Source organism: Tamandua tetradactyla, unplaced genomic scaffold (assembly GCF_023851605.1).
Source record: "Tamandua tetradactyla isolate mTamTet1 unplaced genomic scaffold, mTamTet1.pri scaffold_202_ctg1, whole genome shotgun sequence".
Lineage (NCBI taxonomy): Eukaryota > Metazoa > Chordata > Mammalia > Pilosa > Myrmecophagidae > Tamandua > Tamandua tetradactyla.
This window is the reverse complement of record NW_027518312.1, coordinates 35,948-50,750: the sequence shown is the minus strand read 5'-3', so window position 1 is coordinate 50,750 and position 14,803 is coordinate 35,948. Positions and strand designations below refer to the sequence as shown.

Below are 14,803 nucleotides of genomic sequence, written 5' to 3'. Positions count from 1 at the left end.
AGGACCAAGGTGGGACCAGAGATGTTCTGGGAGGGGGGGCCCAGGCTGTGAGTACCCTGAAGGTATTACGCCATGGGCATTTTCTCAGGAAAGTGAGAGCCACAAGAGACTCTCAGCTGGGGAGCAGAGGGCATGTCGGAGCTAATTGCTGCCAGGTGGGTAACAAGAGGGCCAGCATGGGGGCCAAAGGCTGTATGCAGTGCCAGCTCAGTGACCCAACCACCCAGTCCACATGGGTGCTGGGGTCTCTGCTCCAACTGCCCTTAAGCCTCAGCTGATCCCTGAAGCTCTACTTCGGACACAGACCCCGCTGCCCACCACTCCTCACGTTCACCATCATCCTCCCCATGGGCCGGCAGTGAAGCCCACTGATGCAGTGGCTGAAAGCAAGTGAAGTGACACAGATCTCTCTCCAGTGCTCCTTGTAACAGATGAGAACTGGAGGGACAGACTCCTTGGGCTGCACAGACCTGGGCTCAGCAAACACAGGCCACCTGGAGGGGAGAGCAGGCAGCAGCAGCAGCTAACATTTAGATGCTGTCCACACCCAAGAACTGTCCACACGCAAGAACTGTCGACATGCAGTGCTGTCCACACCCGGCACTGTCCTAGTACTTGGCCCTGTCCGTACCTGTGCTGTCCATACCCGATGATGTCCACACACCACACAGTCCTGAAAACCCAGCACTGTGCTGAGCACCCAGCACTGTCCACACCGTGCACTGTCCAGAGCACCCAATGTTGTCCACACCCCACACTGTACTGAGCACCCAGCACTGTTCACACCCCGTGCTGTCCTGAGCACCCAATGCTGTTCACACAGCACACTCTCCTGAGCACTCAGCACTGTTCTAGCACTTGGCCCTGTCCACACCTGGTGCTGTCCACAACTGGCACTGTCCTGGGCAGGCCCACCACATGCATGGCCTCACCTAAGCCCACCCAAGCTGTGGCCGACAAAGCACAGTCACAGTGCTGAGCTCAGGGTCTCGCCCTGAGGCCTGGCGGCCCTCCACAATCTGATGAGAAGCTACGCAAGGGAAGATCCCAGTGAGTATCCTGAGGCTGGGCTGAGCCCAGAGGGGACGGCGGCCCCAGGAGGACCCACTCAGCTTCGCAGACCCGGCCATGCAGGGTGCTCTGCCACACCCCACCTCCCCACCCCTTGGGCCCCTTCCCTCCTCAACACCCCCCCCCAGAAGATCTTCCTTTCTCCCAAACTGGTCCTCCCAGCCTCATCTTCCTGAGGCTGAGCTGGCCATCCAGCACGGAGCCCTGTAGGGGAAACCTCCCTCCACGCCAGCCTGTGAGTGCTGCCTCATTCCCCACCACAGGGTGGCTGTGGGTGCTCTCAGGGGCCAGGGCTGATGGGCCTGCTCCCCTCCCCATCAGCAACCCCTGGCCCCTGCCCAGGGCCGGGTCATCCTAGGCTTCCATCTGACCACATGGTCTCAACTAGGCCTTGGTGTACTGTCTGGACGGCTGCAGAAGCCCCCTGAACCCCCAAGTGCTGGGCTTCCCAGGGACATGCAGTTGGCAGGGGCCTGGCGAGTTCACAGGCCAGGGAGCCGAGTGTGGGCGCTGGGCAGGTACTCACGAGGAAGCAAGACTTGCCCAGTCACTTAAGGTGAGATGACCAGGACTTGGGGCCAGAGCACAGCTTTGGTGCAACCTCCTGGCAAAGTAGGGGCCAACAGCATGCAGGGCCTGGCCTTGGGGGGCTCAGGTGAGGGATAGAACCCTCATGTAAGGGTCCCCACCCCTGCTGCCTCTGAAGGGTCAACTTCATTCTGGGAACAGGCCAGGACTCTGACCCCTTTCATATTTATGACATCCTTTACATACAAGACAAATGCATTTCAATTTCCTCTCTCAATTAATGACCTATTCTTTGAATCAGACTCAGCTAAAAAACATTGCTCCACCACATTAGTCTTATAAAAATTCAATTTCCCTCCTCTGACAGCCAGAGGCCAGGGGACTGGGGCGGGTAAGCTGACCACCAGGGCCAGTGCGGCCCAGCCCTCTCAGACGCCCTGGAGTGCAGGATCTACTTCACCACGTCCAGCACGAGGGAGACAGCGACAGGATGGCAGGAGAGGGCTGCGTGGCAGAGCAGGGAGCCAGTGGGCTGGCCTGGTGCCATCACCCCAGCAGGGAACAGGCAGAGGGATGGACTCTTGGATGAGCTCCAGATGAAGAGGTGGAACACTGCTGGACACTGCTGTGTCCATGCACTCCAACCCCAGTGCACCCGCCACACCCTGCCGGGGGCCAGGGCACTGTGGGTGTGCCTGAGCACTGGGAGCATTGAGGCTAGATGAGGCGAAGAGGCCAAGTGAGGCTGGGACTGGGGGCCAGGAAGGAGGACAGCTCCTTGCTATCACTGGGACAGATGTCCCAATTTAACAACACTAGAAACCCTGGCCCACTCCCCGCTGCCCCTGCACCCAAGGTGGCACCTCTGTCCCTGTGCTCCCTCCAATGGCACACTTTTCCCCACACCGGCCTAGGCACTTGCACCCATCACTGCATCCAGCCCCAGGTGGGGCCATGCTCCTGCCAGTGTTAAGCACTCTGCTGGGCTCGAGGACGAGCCGATGACACAGACAAGGCCTCATGGGGAACACAGATCTCACATGGGTGCTGCACACACTGTGAGGGTGGGGAGGCAGGGAGGAGAGGTGAGGAAACGGTTTACTGTAAGGGAAGCTGGGGCTTCCCTACAGGTGGGGTGTTGAGACGATCATGCTCCCACCCAGCAAACAGCTTCCAAAATCCTGCTTGAGTGGTTCCTGCTCAGAAGTGCCTCCACCTATTCTGACAGAGGGTCTTGCCTGTCTGTAGATGGCCTCCACCAGACTCTATCCATTGCAAGTGGCCATACACAGCCTTGCAGAAGGTGCCACACTCCTCTGAAGTCCCAGAGCCACCGGCATGCAGCACTCTATCCCTCTGGGCTTTCTACCTTCCACCCCACATGGTAGGCTCTGCCCTACACAGCAGGCTTCACCCCATATAACAGACTCCACCCACACAGCAAGTTCCACCCCATATGACAGACTCCACCCACAAAGTAGACTCCACCCCATATGACAGGCTCCTTCTACACAGCAGGCTTCACCCCATATGACAGACTCCACCCACACAGCAGGCTCCACCACATATGACAGGCTCCTTCTACGCAGCAGGCTCCACCCACTGCAGGCTCACTCCACCATTTAAGGGCTGCAGAGATACAGCTGGGTCTTCACCTAAAGTGCCATCACATTCTGCGAGGGACAGAGACCTTTCAGACCAAAGCGATGGACTTCACCAGGGAAAGCACACACTTTCAGCCACCCATGGCCTCACCCTGGGGTCCCAGGCCAACAAGGGCTTACTGTGAACTGCTCCTGGAACTCATAATCTCATGCAGATTGATGCAAGCTGTGCTGAACTCCGTCATCATGCCACTGGACAGGAACTCTCTGGAATAGAAAAGGTGACTCTTTAATGCAAACCCACCCAGGCACCTCACAGTTCTCTGGGCACAAGGGTGCTGGCTCCAACACTTTCACACCCTGACAACCATGAGGCAGAGGAAGGGAAAAGTGAAGGATGCTGACAGCTGGGACAGGAGCCAGCAAGCCTGTGTATGTTTGGGTGCTGGGCGCTGAGCCCCCCAGTCACCCCACAGGCCCCCAGATGGAGGACCCTGGCAGGGGTGCATCTGTGGCATTCCCTCGGGCACCGGGCACAGGGACTCCGGTCACCTCACAACCCCGAGATGGGGGACCCTGCCAGGGGTGCAGCCTTGGTACCTCCTCACAGTGCACATTGGGCTCCATGTGGACACCCGAGCTCTAGCAGCAGTAGTCACACTCACACTTTCACACTCATAGTCCTGGGGCCATGAGGGAGGGCAGTGAACAAGGTCTTCTTGCTTCCGTGGTTTCTGCTGAGAAATCTATGTATAGTCTTATTGGGCTTCCCTTGTATGTGATGGATTGCTTTTCTCTTGCTACTTTCAAGATTCTCTCTTTCTCTTTGACCTCTAACATTCTGAATAGTAAGTGTCTTGGAGTACATCTATTTGCATCTATTCTCTTTTGGGTATGCTGCACTTCTTGGATGTATAATTTTAAGTCTTTCATAAGAGTTGGGAAATTTTTAGTGATAATTTCTTCCATTAGTTTTTCTCCTCCTTTTCCCTTCTCCTCTCCTTCTGGGACACCCAAAACATGTATATTTGTGTGCTTCATATTGTCGTTCAATTTCTGATTCTCTGGGAATTAAATTATCCTTTTTCCCCATATTTTCTTGTTCTTGTTGGATTTCAGAGGATCTGTCCTCCAGTTTAGTGATCCTATGTTCTGCTTCTCGAAATCTACCATTGTAGGTTTCCACTGTCTTTTTTTTATTTCTTCTGCTGTGCGTTTCATTCCCATAAGTTCTGCGATGTTTTTTCAGACATTTGATTTCTTCTTTTTGTTTATTCCTTGACACAAGTCAGTGTGGCTATGGTAGGGGACGTGAAAGAATCACTGGTGCCCTAGAGTTACATCCTACTGCACTACCAGGCTGGGTTTATTCTGCTGGCTCCTGCTTCAGTATGAATCTCTAGCAAGCGAGTCCTCTGATCCCTCTCTTGAACAGACCTTTTAAGAGGAAGAGCCAGGTATTAGTAGCATACTCAGCCAGAATACTTATATCTGGTTAATACCTGGGCTGCTCACCACTTTCAGTGGGACACCTACAGGGGCTGGCAAACTACAGTTGGTGGGCCACACCTGCCCATCACCTGTTTCTATGAATGATGTTTTACTGGACAAGCTCACTCATTTACATAATGTCCATGGTTCATGGCTACTTTTGCATTACAACAAAAGAGATGATTAGTTGTGAAAGAGACCCTATGGCCTGAAAAGCCAAAATTTTTTTTCACCATCTGGACCATTAGAGAAAAGTTTGCTGATCTCTGTACTAGGAAGTTCCAGAGAACAAAGACACTGGAAAATTCTGCTGTAAAACTCAGGTGATTTCTCAGAAAGCACTGAAACACTCAACGTAGAAAAAGGTATTTTAAAATAGTGCACCCATTTTTCAGTGAGAAAGAATTTCACATCATCTGGCTCTTACCCTTCATCTCCCGAGGCAAGTTCCTTCTGTCCAAGTGTACTGGGCCCACCTGTCCGTTACTCATTGACAGGGGCCCTCTTCTCCTCACCTTCCTCCTTAGGAATGACTGAGCTGTGCCCCCAGGTTTTGCTGCTTTCACCTGGTGTCACTGTAAATTACAATGGATGGGTGGGATCTGGAAAAAGACACACAGAGCCCTTCCCAGATTAACCTTCACTCTGCCAGATCAACGCCCACATTTGGAGCCTCAGGGAAAAAAGTTAGATTTCATAAAAAAAACCTCTGTACCCAAGTAGAGCCTTCCAGGAAAATAATGAAGGTCTCGGCCACCAATCATTTACCTTTCTCAAAGTGCATAGAAAAATTTCCTAAATTCCCCTAAGTCCAATGCAAAGCTGAAGCTCAGACCAACCAGACATCAGAGTTCCAAACAGATCTGACTTAAGCAACTTACTCTGTTGGGTGGGATGGGGAGACAAGGGTGGGTGATGAGAAGAGAGGTGGGAGAGAAGAAGAGAAGGGGTTAAGGAAGATGAAAAATGCAAAACAAGAAAGGTCTGGAAACAAAGAAAATGAGGAGCTCAAGCTTAAGGAGAAGAAAGTCAAGAGTAGGAGGTGATAGGAAAAGAACAGGCCTAGAGGAATATAAAACATAAGAGAAAAGGAGCATTCTTCTGACATGGATACCTTAGAGCAACAGTCAAACCCTCGGGACCAGGCTTCTATCTAAACTGTGTGAAGGGAGCCAGTTACCATCAAATAGGAAGTTGAGGGGACTGAGGCAAAATGTAGAGCATATGAAAGCGCCCATCTGTTAGAGCAAACTGTGGACACATGTAAAAGACCCAGTGATTTGATCTTTCAATAAAAGTCATAAATCCTGTTTTTTAGTTTCAGTTTTTTTTTTTTGCATGGGAAGGCATCAGGAACTGAACCCAGGTCTCTAGCATGGCAGGCAAGAACTCTACTTGTTGAGCCATCGTGGCCTGTCCCTTTTTTTTTAATTTAATTTTTTTCCCTTTGTTTTGGTGAAATCTCTCTATCTATAAATTAGGAAAATTATTTCTTTAATTTATTTTATTTATTTTTTCACACTGCAATAAAAGTAAAATTGGTCCAGATCCAGCTGACTATAAAAAGTATTTAGCAAGTTTCTTCAGGACTCAGACTTTGCAAAAGCCCTTCCCTGGGAAGGACGGACAAAAGACAAACAATGGTGCCCCAAATATGGCAGAGGACATGCCTGGGCCCCAGGCCAGGGTACCAACCTGTATCAACACAAGACACTAAATTGCAAATCACTTTGTAAATCAGTTGAGCTACCACTGATACCTCCAAAACCCTTTGCTGATATTTGACTAAGAATAAAAGGTAGTTCTGGGACAAGACGGCGGCTTAAAAACGTACACGTTTTAGTTTGTCCTCCAGAACAACTACTAAATAACCAGAAACAGTACAGAACAGCTCCCGGAGCCATGATAGTGAGTGGACACACAGCATACCCCAGTCTGGACCAGCTGGACTGGCTACGAGCACCCCCCAGAACCGTAAGTTCCCAAAGCTGCGGTAGCCAGCGCCCCTCTCCCACAGGCTTCTTCCCAGAGGGGAAAGGAAAGGACTTTACCAGCAGAAGGGGCTGGGCACAATCAAACACCAATTGTGGAACTAATTAACAAATTCTGACTACTAAAAATAGGCCCCCAGCTTAGGTGAACCTGATCAAAGTGGAGGTTGCTCATTTCTGCCCCAGTGCCAAGGGGGCAGGACTGACAGAAAAAGGGGAAAAAAAAAAGAAGGAAACAGAGGTTTCTGTGGCTGTGTACCTACAAAGGCTTGACTGCCTCTGGATATAGTGGCAGGACTTTTCAGGCTGCAACTGCCCCAGGCATAGGCAGAAGTGAGCTCTTTTGGGGGCTTGTCTGGAGCTTGTGCCTTCCCCAGGGAAGGGGTGAAGCCAAACTCAGGTGGAATCCTTCCATCAAGGAATTCAGACACTAGGGCTTGGTAATTTGAAGCCATTAAAACCAGCCTACAACCTCTCCTCTGTCTCCACCACGCCCCCAGCAGGGAGGGTCTGCCAAAGTTAAAGGTACCGCATCACCTTATGCTGATGGGGCCTGCAGGCAGACAAGTGCCACATACGGGGCAGGATAAGAAAAACGGAGTCCAGAGACTTCACAGGGAAGTCTTTCAACCTGCTGGGTCTCACCCTCAGGGAAAACTGATGCAGGTGACTCTCCCCTCCTGATAGGAGGCCAGTTTGGTCTGGGAAAATCTGGTTGGGGTATATAATATCTAAGTAGATCCTCCTAAGCGTGGGCGGGCAGGGAAGGCACCACACAAGCAGGGCAAGAAACAAGAACTGAAAAATTCTCCTCTGTTAAACAAAACTTAAGCTAAAGATCCAGATAAAGCTGAACGGAATGTCAAAGAACAGATAGACAAAAAATTCATCTAGCAAGAAAACCCTACATAAAAGAAGGGAAAACAATCTCCAGAATAAACTAATTAAGGTTATTAAATGCCTAGATGCCAGCAAAAAATAACAAATCACACTAGGAAAATTGAAGATATGGCCCTGTCAGAGAAACAAACCAACAATTCAAATGACATACAGGAGCTGAAACAATTAATTCAGAATGTACGAACAGACATGGAAAACCTCATCAAAACTAAATCAATGAATTGAGGGAGGATATAAAGAAGGCAAGGAAAGAACAAAATGAAAAACTGAAAGTCTGAAAAAACAAATCACAGAACTTATGGGAATGAAAGACACAGTAGAAGAGATGAAAAAAACAATGGAAACCTACAATGGTAGATTTTGAGAGACAGAACATAGGATTTTTGAACTGGAGGATGGAACATCTGAAATCCGACAAGATACAGAAACTGTAGGGAGAAAAATGGAAAAATATGAGCAGGGACTCAGGAAATTGAAAGACAATATGAAGCACACAAATATACGTGTTGTGGGTGTCCCAGAAGGAGAAGAGAAGGGAAAAGGAGGAGAAAAACTAATGGAGGAAGTTATCACTGAAAATTTCCCAACTCTTATGAAAGACTTAAAATTGCAGATCCAAGAACTGCAGCGTACCCCAAAGAGAACAGATCCAAATAGACATACTCCAAGACATTTAATAATCAGAATGTCAGAGGTCAAAGAGAAAGAGAGGATCTTGAAAGCAGCAAGAGAAAAGCAATCCATCACATACAAGGGAAGCCCAATAAGACTATATGCAGATCTCTCAGCAGAAACCATGGAGGCAAGAAGACAGTGGGATAATATATTTAAATTATTAAAAGAGAAAAACTGCCAATCAAGAATTCTATATCCAGCAAAATTGTCCTTCAAAAATGAGGGAGAAATTAAAACATTTTCAGACAAAAAATCACTGAGAGAATTTGTGACCAAGAGACCAGCTCTGCAAGAAATACTAAAGGGAACACTAGAGACAGATACAAAGACAGAAGTGAGAGGTGTGGAGAAGAGTGTAGAAAGGAAGACTATGATTAAAGGTAAAAAGAAGGAAAATTAGATATGACATATAAAACCCAGAAGGCAAAATAGTAGAAGAAAGTACTACCCATGCAGTAATAACACTAAATGTTAATGGATTAAACTCTCCAATCAAAGGCATAGTCTGGCAGAATAGATTAAAAAACAGGACCCATCTATATGCTGTCTCTACTCTAAGGACACGAGGCCAAGGACACAAATGGACATTTACACACCAATGTTTATAGCAGCATTATTAACAATTACCAAGAGATGGAAACAGCCAAAATTTCCATCAACAGACAGTTGGCTAAACAAACTGTGACATTTACATAAGATGGAATATTATGCAGCTGTAAGACAGAATAAAGTTATGAAGTATGTAACAACATGAATGGACCTTAAGGACAATATGCTGAGTGTGATTAGCCAGAAACAAAAGGACAAATACTGTATGGTCTCACTGATATGAACTGACATTACTGAATAAACTTGGAATATTTCCTTCATAACAGAGACCATCAGAAGACATAAATAGGGTGAGATATTGGGTAATTGGAGCTGAAGGGATACAGATTGTGCAACAGGACTGAATATAAAAACTCAGAAATGGACAGCACAATACTACCTAACTGTAATGTAATTATGTTAAAACACTGAGTGAAGCTGCATGTGAGAATGATAGAGGGAGGAGGGCTGGGGACATAAATGAAATCAGAAAGAAAGATAGATGGTAAAGATCGAGATGGTATAATCTAGGAATGCCTAGAGTGTATAATAATAGTGAAATGTACAATGTTCAAATTTTAAAAATGTTTTTGCATGAGGAAGAACAAAGGAATGTCATTATTGCAGGGTGCTGAAAATAGATGATAATTAATACTTTAAAATGTCACCTTATGTGTGAGACTAAAGCAAAAAATGTTTGTTACAAAATTTATACTCTGACTACAGCATTTCCTAATATAACTCATGTAGATAGTTTGACTGAATGTCATAAGTACTTGGAATCTCAGGTAGGACATGAGACTTTGTTGGTTTGTCCAGAGTGATGCCACGATGAATCCCAGAGTGATTTGATCTGTGACTGGAAAAGTATTTGCAAGCTCCCTTCGGGGAATGGTGAGAGTGGGGAGAAATTCAACTTCCCCAAGTTGAATTCTTGATATTCTCACAAGCAGTGTGGACAACCAAAGCTATAGGCTGAGCCCCCAGTCTTGGGGTTTCTTCACATGAAACTTAACCCCACAAAGGATAGGTCAAGTCTACTTAAACTTTAGGCCTAAGAGTGACCCCCAAGAGAGCCTCTTTTGTTGCTCAGATGTGGCCTCTCTCCCCATCCAACATGATGAGCAGTCTCACCACCCTCCCCTTCTCTGCATGGGACATGACTCCCAGGGGTGTGGACCTTCCTGGCAACGTGGGACAGAGATCCTGGAATGAGCTGAGACTCAGCATCAAGGGACTGAGAAAAACCCTAGAATGAGCTGAGAATTAACATCAAGGGATTGAGAGAACCTTCTCGACCAAAGGGGGAAGAGTGAAATGAGACTAAGTGTCAATGGCTAAGAGATTCCAAACAGAGTTGAGAGGTTATCCTGGAGGTTATTCTTTTGTATTAAGTAGATATCACCTTGTTGTTCAAGATGAAGTGGAGAAGCTGGAAGGAACTGCCTGAAAATGCAGAGCTGTGTTCCAGTAGCCATGTTTCTTGATGACTGAACAATGATATAGCTTTCACAATGAGACTGTGTGAATGTGAAAACCTTGTGTCTGATGCTCCTTTTAGCTACTATAGCAACAGAAGTGTAGAACATATGGAATAAAAATAAATAATAGGGGGAACAAATGTTAAAATAAATTTAGTTTGAAATGCTAGTGGTAAATGAAAGCGAGGGGTAAGGGGTATGGTATGTATAATCTTTTTTTCTCTGTATCGTTTTATTTCTTTTTCTGTTGTCTTTTTATTTCTTTTCCTAAATCGATCAAATGTTCTAAGAAATGATGAATATGCAACTATGTGATGATATTAAGAATTACTGATTGTATATGTAGAATGGAATGTTATCTTAATGTTTTTTGTTAATTTTTTTAATTAATAAAAAAAGTTAAAAAAACAAAAAAGAATAAAAGGTAGAGGAGACCATAGTAAAGTTAATGGAGAGAGACAAAGGGAAAGGCTACGGGTATGCATATGTATGTACATGTACATACGTGCCGTCGAGGACAGGTGGCAGAGTTATGGATGGAGCAAGCCTGGACCTGTTGGTGACTGGACAGAGCAGACATCTGGTGTGTTCTGACCCCAACTAATTTAGCAAATTGTCTGACACTGGATAGCACGAAGGTGAGGAATGATGGTGGGGTTTGCAGGAGGACTGGAGTGGCTGCTGATCAGACTTTTCCTTTTGTTCATGGATGGAGATGCCTGCACCGTAAACTTCTGCTGGAAATCTGCTTGAGGAAACACAGAGAGAGCATGTGCATTTGAATTTTCCCATAATGAAATTCAATTAAGAAAACTGACAGGCCTGAAAAGCTCATTGTTCACCTGGAAAATGTTCTCTTTCAGAATCCTCTCTTTTTCCCAAAGGGACATGGAAGGCGGAGATACGGAAAGGAGGAAAATTCATTTTCTGAGTGACCTTTCATTAGACAGTCTTCAGAAAGCTGTCTATATAATACACACTTACAGGTAATATATGATTATATATCTAGAATAGCTTTTTAGACAATGAGACCTTGTAGATTATTTTAGGAAATTTAACTTAAAATTCTCTATTTCATATGATCTATTAGTACTTGCCCCCTTTTCTCAGGGAACAAAGGAGGGGGACTGATGCTTTTTACTAAGGGGGGAGGGGGAAGAGGTGGGTATTAAGAACTAGTCTTTGGTGAGAAAACCTAAGGAAATGAGGGAGGTGGTCCAAACTCTAATATCATCCAAAGGCAGTTATGGTACAGCAGAAAGAATGTAGAACTTAAGGACAGTAAACCAGAGTTTGCATTTAGCTCTGAATTTCTGAGTTTCACTTTCCTCATCTGTCAAAGAGGAATAACAACAGCTGTTGTCTGCACCTGGGTCTCTCCACTAAGTTGTATTCCCAGCACCTGGCAATATGCTCAACACATGTTAGATGCTCAAGAGGTGCTCAAAGACTCAAGGTTTTGCGAAAAGAAATAGATACGCAACAAGGAGATCAGTAAACACATCCCATGAATGCATTCACTGAATTTCAGTGAATTAATTCCCTTGTCTATACTTAAGCTACCATTGAAAGCCAACCACTGCTATTCCTATCATGCTATTTTCCTTAGTTCCTTATACTTCTAATAAGCTTGCTTCCTTGGGCCTTATGTATCAGAACACAAGTGAACATTTTTATCTATACAAACATACACTTGAACACTCACCTTCTTCAATGGGTGCATTATACACCACAAAGATTCTAATTCATAGCTTCATATTTCTTTGCATTTTTCCAAGTCTGTACAAGTCAAAAATGTATATTTTTTTAGCCAATGTGTTTCTAAAGCTTATGTGTAAATCAAAGTCCTGTGAGTTAAACATAAACTCAAGTGCATTCAGAGAACCAGTCATTTAAATAAACCTTGACATGAGCTATTCTGCAAAGGCAAGATTTCTCCTGTCTCACACATATACACCTTGAAATCTACAAACTGCTCTCCCACCCCACCCCAATCACATGCTTCCTTCTCCAAGTCTGTCTAAAAGGAAAGGTGCCTATGTGAGCAGCCATGCTTCTAGCAGCCTGGACCACACTCACCTATCAGTTTACTCTATGTGTTCAGTCACAGTCACTAATGCCCCTAAAGTGGGTGAGACTTTCAGCAGGCCAGCGTCTTTCTACTGAACAGAATGGCTGATTTCAATAAAGGTCCATTTTGAAACCCTAGTTCTTGTGTTTCCAAAAGCTCAGTCCCCACTATTGGGACAGAGTAGGTAGGGATCCTTGCCCATACCAAGCCCTTGCCCCACCCCACAACCAGGCTCTCTGTTCTCAACTTCCAGCAGGCTCCTGGCCACTGACCAGAGGGAAGGCTGATGCGGTTGCCATCCTTAATCTTCAGCCAGCTCTTCTTCCTGAACTTGCCCACGTGTTTTTTCAGTTGGGGCTTCTCCTGGCACAGCTGGTGGAGGATGATGTTAAGCTCCCACCCCAGGATGTCGATCTCCTGCTCAGCCAGCTCCTGCTCCCTGCGCCACAGCAGCTCTTCCAGGTTTTTCTGCTGGAGCGCAGCCCACATCAGCTCCTCCTCCCAGGTGCAGAGCTCCTGCAGGACAGGTGGGAACCATGAGAGAGAATCGGGACACTGAGTGCACAGCACTCAGGGGGTAAGGCCAGAGAGCCCCAGAGGGCAAGTGCTCATGGCAACCTGAGGGACTGGCCAGGCCCTGCAGAACTTGTACTAGGTGCCCCATGCTCCAAGTCTCCAATGGGGAGAGGAGGCTGGTAGTTAACTGATCAATGAGCCCCTAACCACCATGGAAGGTGGGGAAAGTAAGGCATAACATAGGCATACTGAGGATGCAGCCAGAGTAGCTAAAGCCACAGGCCAACCCCTAGAGGGGAAGCTGAGATCTCCCAGCTACCCCTTGAGCCTTGTTTAAAATTGCCTGTGGCTGAAAACTATAGTCCTGTATTTGAACAACACAGTCTTATTTCTATTTAACTTTTTTTCATTTTATATAGGATTAAAAAAAGACAAACAGAACCAAATTAATGTGATTTAACTTAAAATATGGCCACTGCAAATGAATCACCCTCCAGGCATCACCTAACATTCAAATAAAAACAAATATATTTTCAGGATGGCTGTTCAAGAAGTATGTCAGGCATGCCATCTAAATCTTAGTTTATTTGGTGAATAAGTCCACTGAGGCACGTGGTTTTAACTCTCATCTGGTCCAAAAGGATAATAATTTGATCTGGAAAGATCAGGAGAGCACAGCAAGAAGAGAGAACATTCCCTGAAGTCTTTGCCAAAAGAAGCTCACCTGCTGTTCTGCCACATACCCCTGAAATGAACTTTCAATGAACATGTTAAGATGTCATCCCAGACCATGCTGTGCCTCTGCAGCAACTCAAGACAGCCAGACAGAGAATCTTAAAAAATGCAGACTGAGAACTCTCTTTTACTTCTCAGAAGGAGAGCAGGAGACAGAAAGCTGGATGAGTAGAAGTGGGGCAAAAATCCCATTTTGATTCCCATATCCTGAGCCAAGAATGCTCCTTTCCATTTTGCTCTGAGAATGGGGGTGGAAGCATACAGGTGGGCAGAACCTCTTTCCAGTTTCTCCTTTATCCTTCTGCATGAATTTATAAATGAACACAGCACTGGTTCTCAGGAAGAGGGTGGGGGGTATGGAATCAGGAAACAGGAAAGAGAACAAAGGATGTGCATAAAAGTTTAAAACCTAGAATATAAACTATTATCACTAGTTCACCTTTGTGGAACTGAAATGAGGTGGCAGTTGGAGGCTAAGGCTTAAGAGGACTTAATGTCATTAACCAGAGACCCACACCAAAAAAGCAGGACATTTCTTTCAATAAAGGAGCCACAACAACACTTTGACGGCTGAAACTTGAATTTTCCCCAGTGAAATGCTCCACTACGAGAAGTCATTCTGGACTAAAATAAAGTATAGCAAAAAAGAAACTCGGAAGTAAATAAAAAATATATATATGAGTGAGTGTGTATATGTGTGTGTGTGTGTGAGAGAGAGAGAGAGAACAGGTATGGGGAAAGCTGAGCAGGCAGGCAGAGGACAGAAAAAGAAAAAACAGAGTCAATATATGAATAAAACACTTTTATGAACTTTTCATCCAACTTGCCCCCCATCCCCAAGAGAAAGTCAAAACAGCCATGAAAGTGATAGATAGGAGATACATAGGAAGACAATTAGCACCTTGGAAAGTGTTACAGGGTAGAAGCATCATGGGATTGACAAACCCTTCCTGACCAAAAGGGAAATGAGACAAAATGAAGTTTCAGTGGCTGAGAGACTTCAAACAGTAGAGAGGTCATCCTGGAGATTATTCTTATGCATTACGTAGATATCCCTTTTTAGTTTATGGTGTATTGGAGTGGCTGGAGGGAAGTCCCTGAAACCACTGAGCTATGTTCCAGAAGCATTGATTCTTGAAGATGACTATATAA

The 14,803-nt window shown here is 45.9% G+C and overlaps 1 protein-coding gene across 27 annotated transcripts in view; it reads right to left on the bottom strand.

The window, feature by feature from the left end:
• Positions 1 to 3,223: 3,223 nt before the first annotated feature.
• Positions 3,224 to 14,803, bottom strand: part of LOC143673216 (mitogen-activated protein kinase kinase kinase 9-like) — a 34,500-nt gene continuing 22,920 nt past the window's right edge. For 13 of the 27 annotated variants that reach the window (XM_077147531.1, XM_077147534.1, XM_077147536.1 and 10 more), the window contains 2 exons: positions 12,673 to 12,916; positions 4,491 to 11,077 (listed from right to left, as the gene is read on the bottom strand). In XM_077147531.1, coding sequence (XP_077003646.1) covers positions 10,935 to 11,077; positions 12,673 to 12,916 — 387 coding nt within the window. In that variant the 3' untranslated portion in view covers positions 4,491 to 10,934. Of the gene's footprint in view, positions 3,471 to 4,490; positions 11,078 to 12,034; positions 12,109 to 12,647; positions 12,917 to 14,803 lie in introns of those variants that run through there. The other 14 variants (XR_013170259.1, XR_013170261.1, XR_013170260.1 and 11 more) reach the window with 9 other exon arrangements.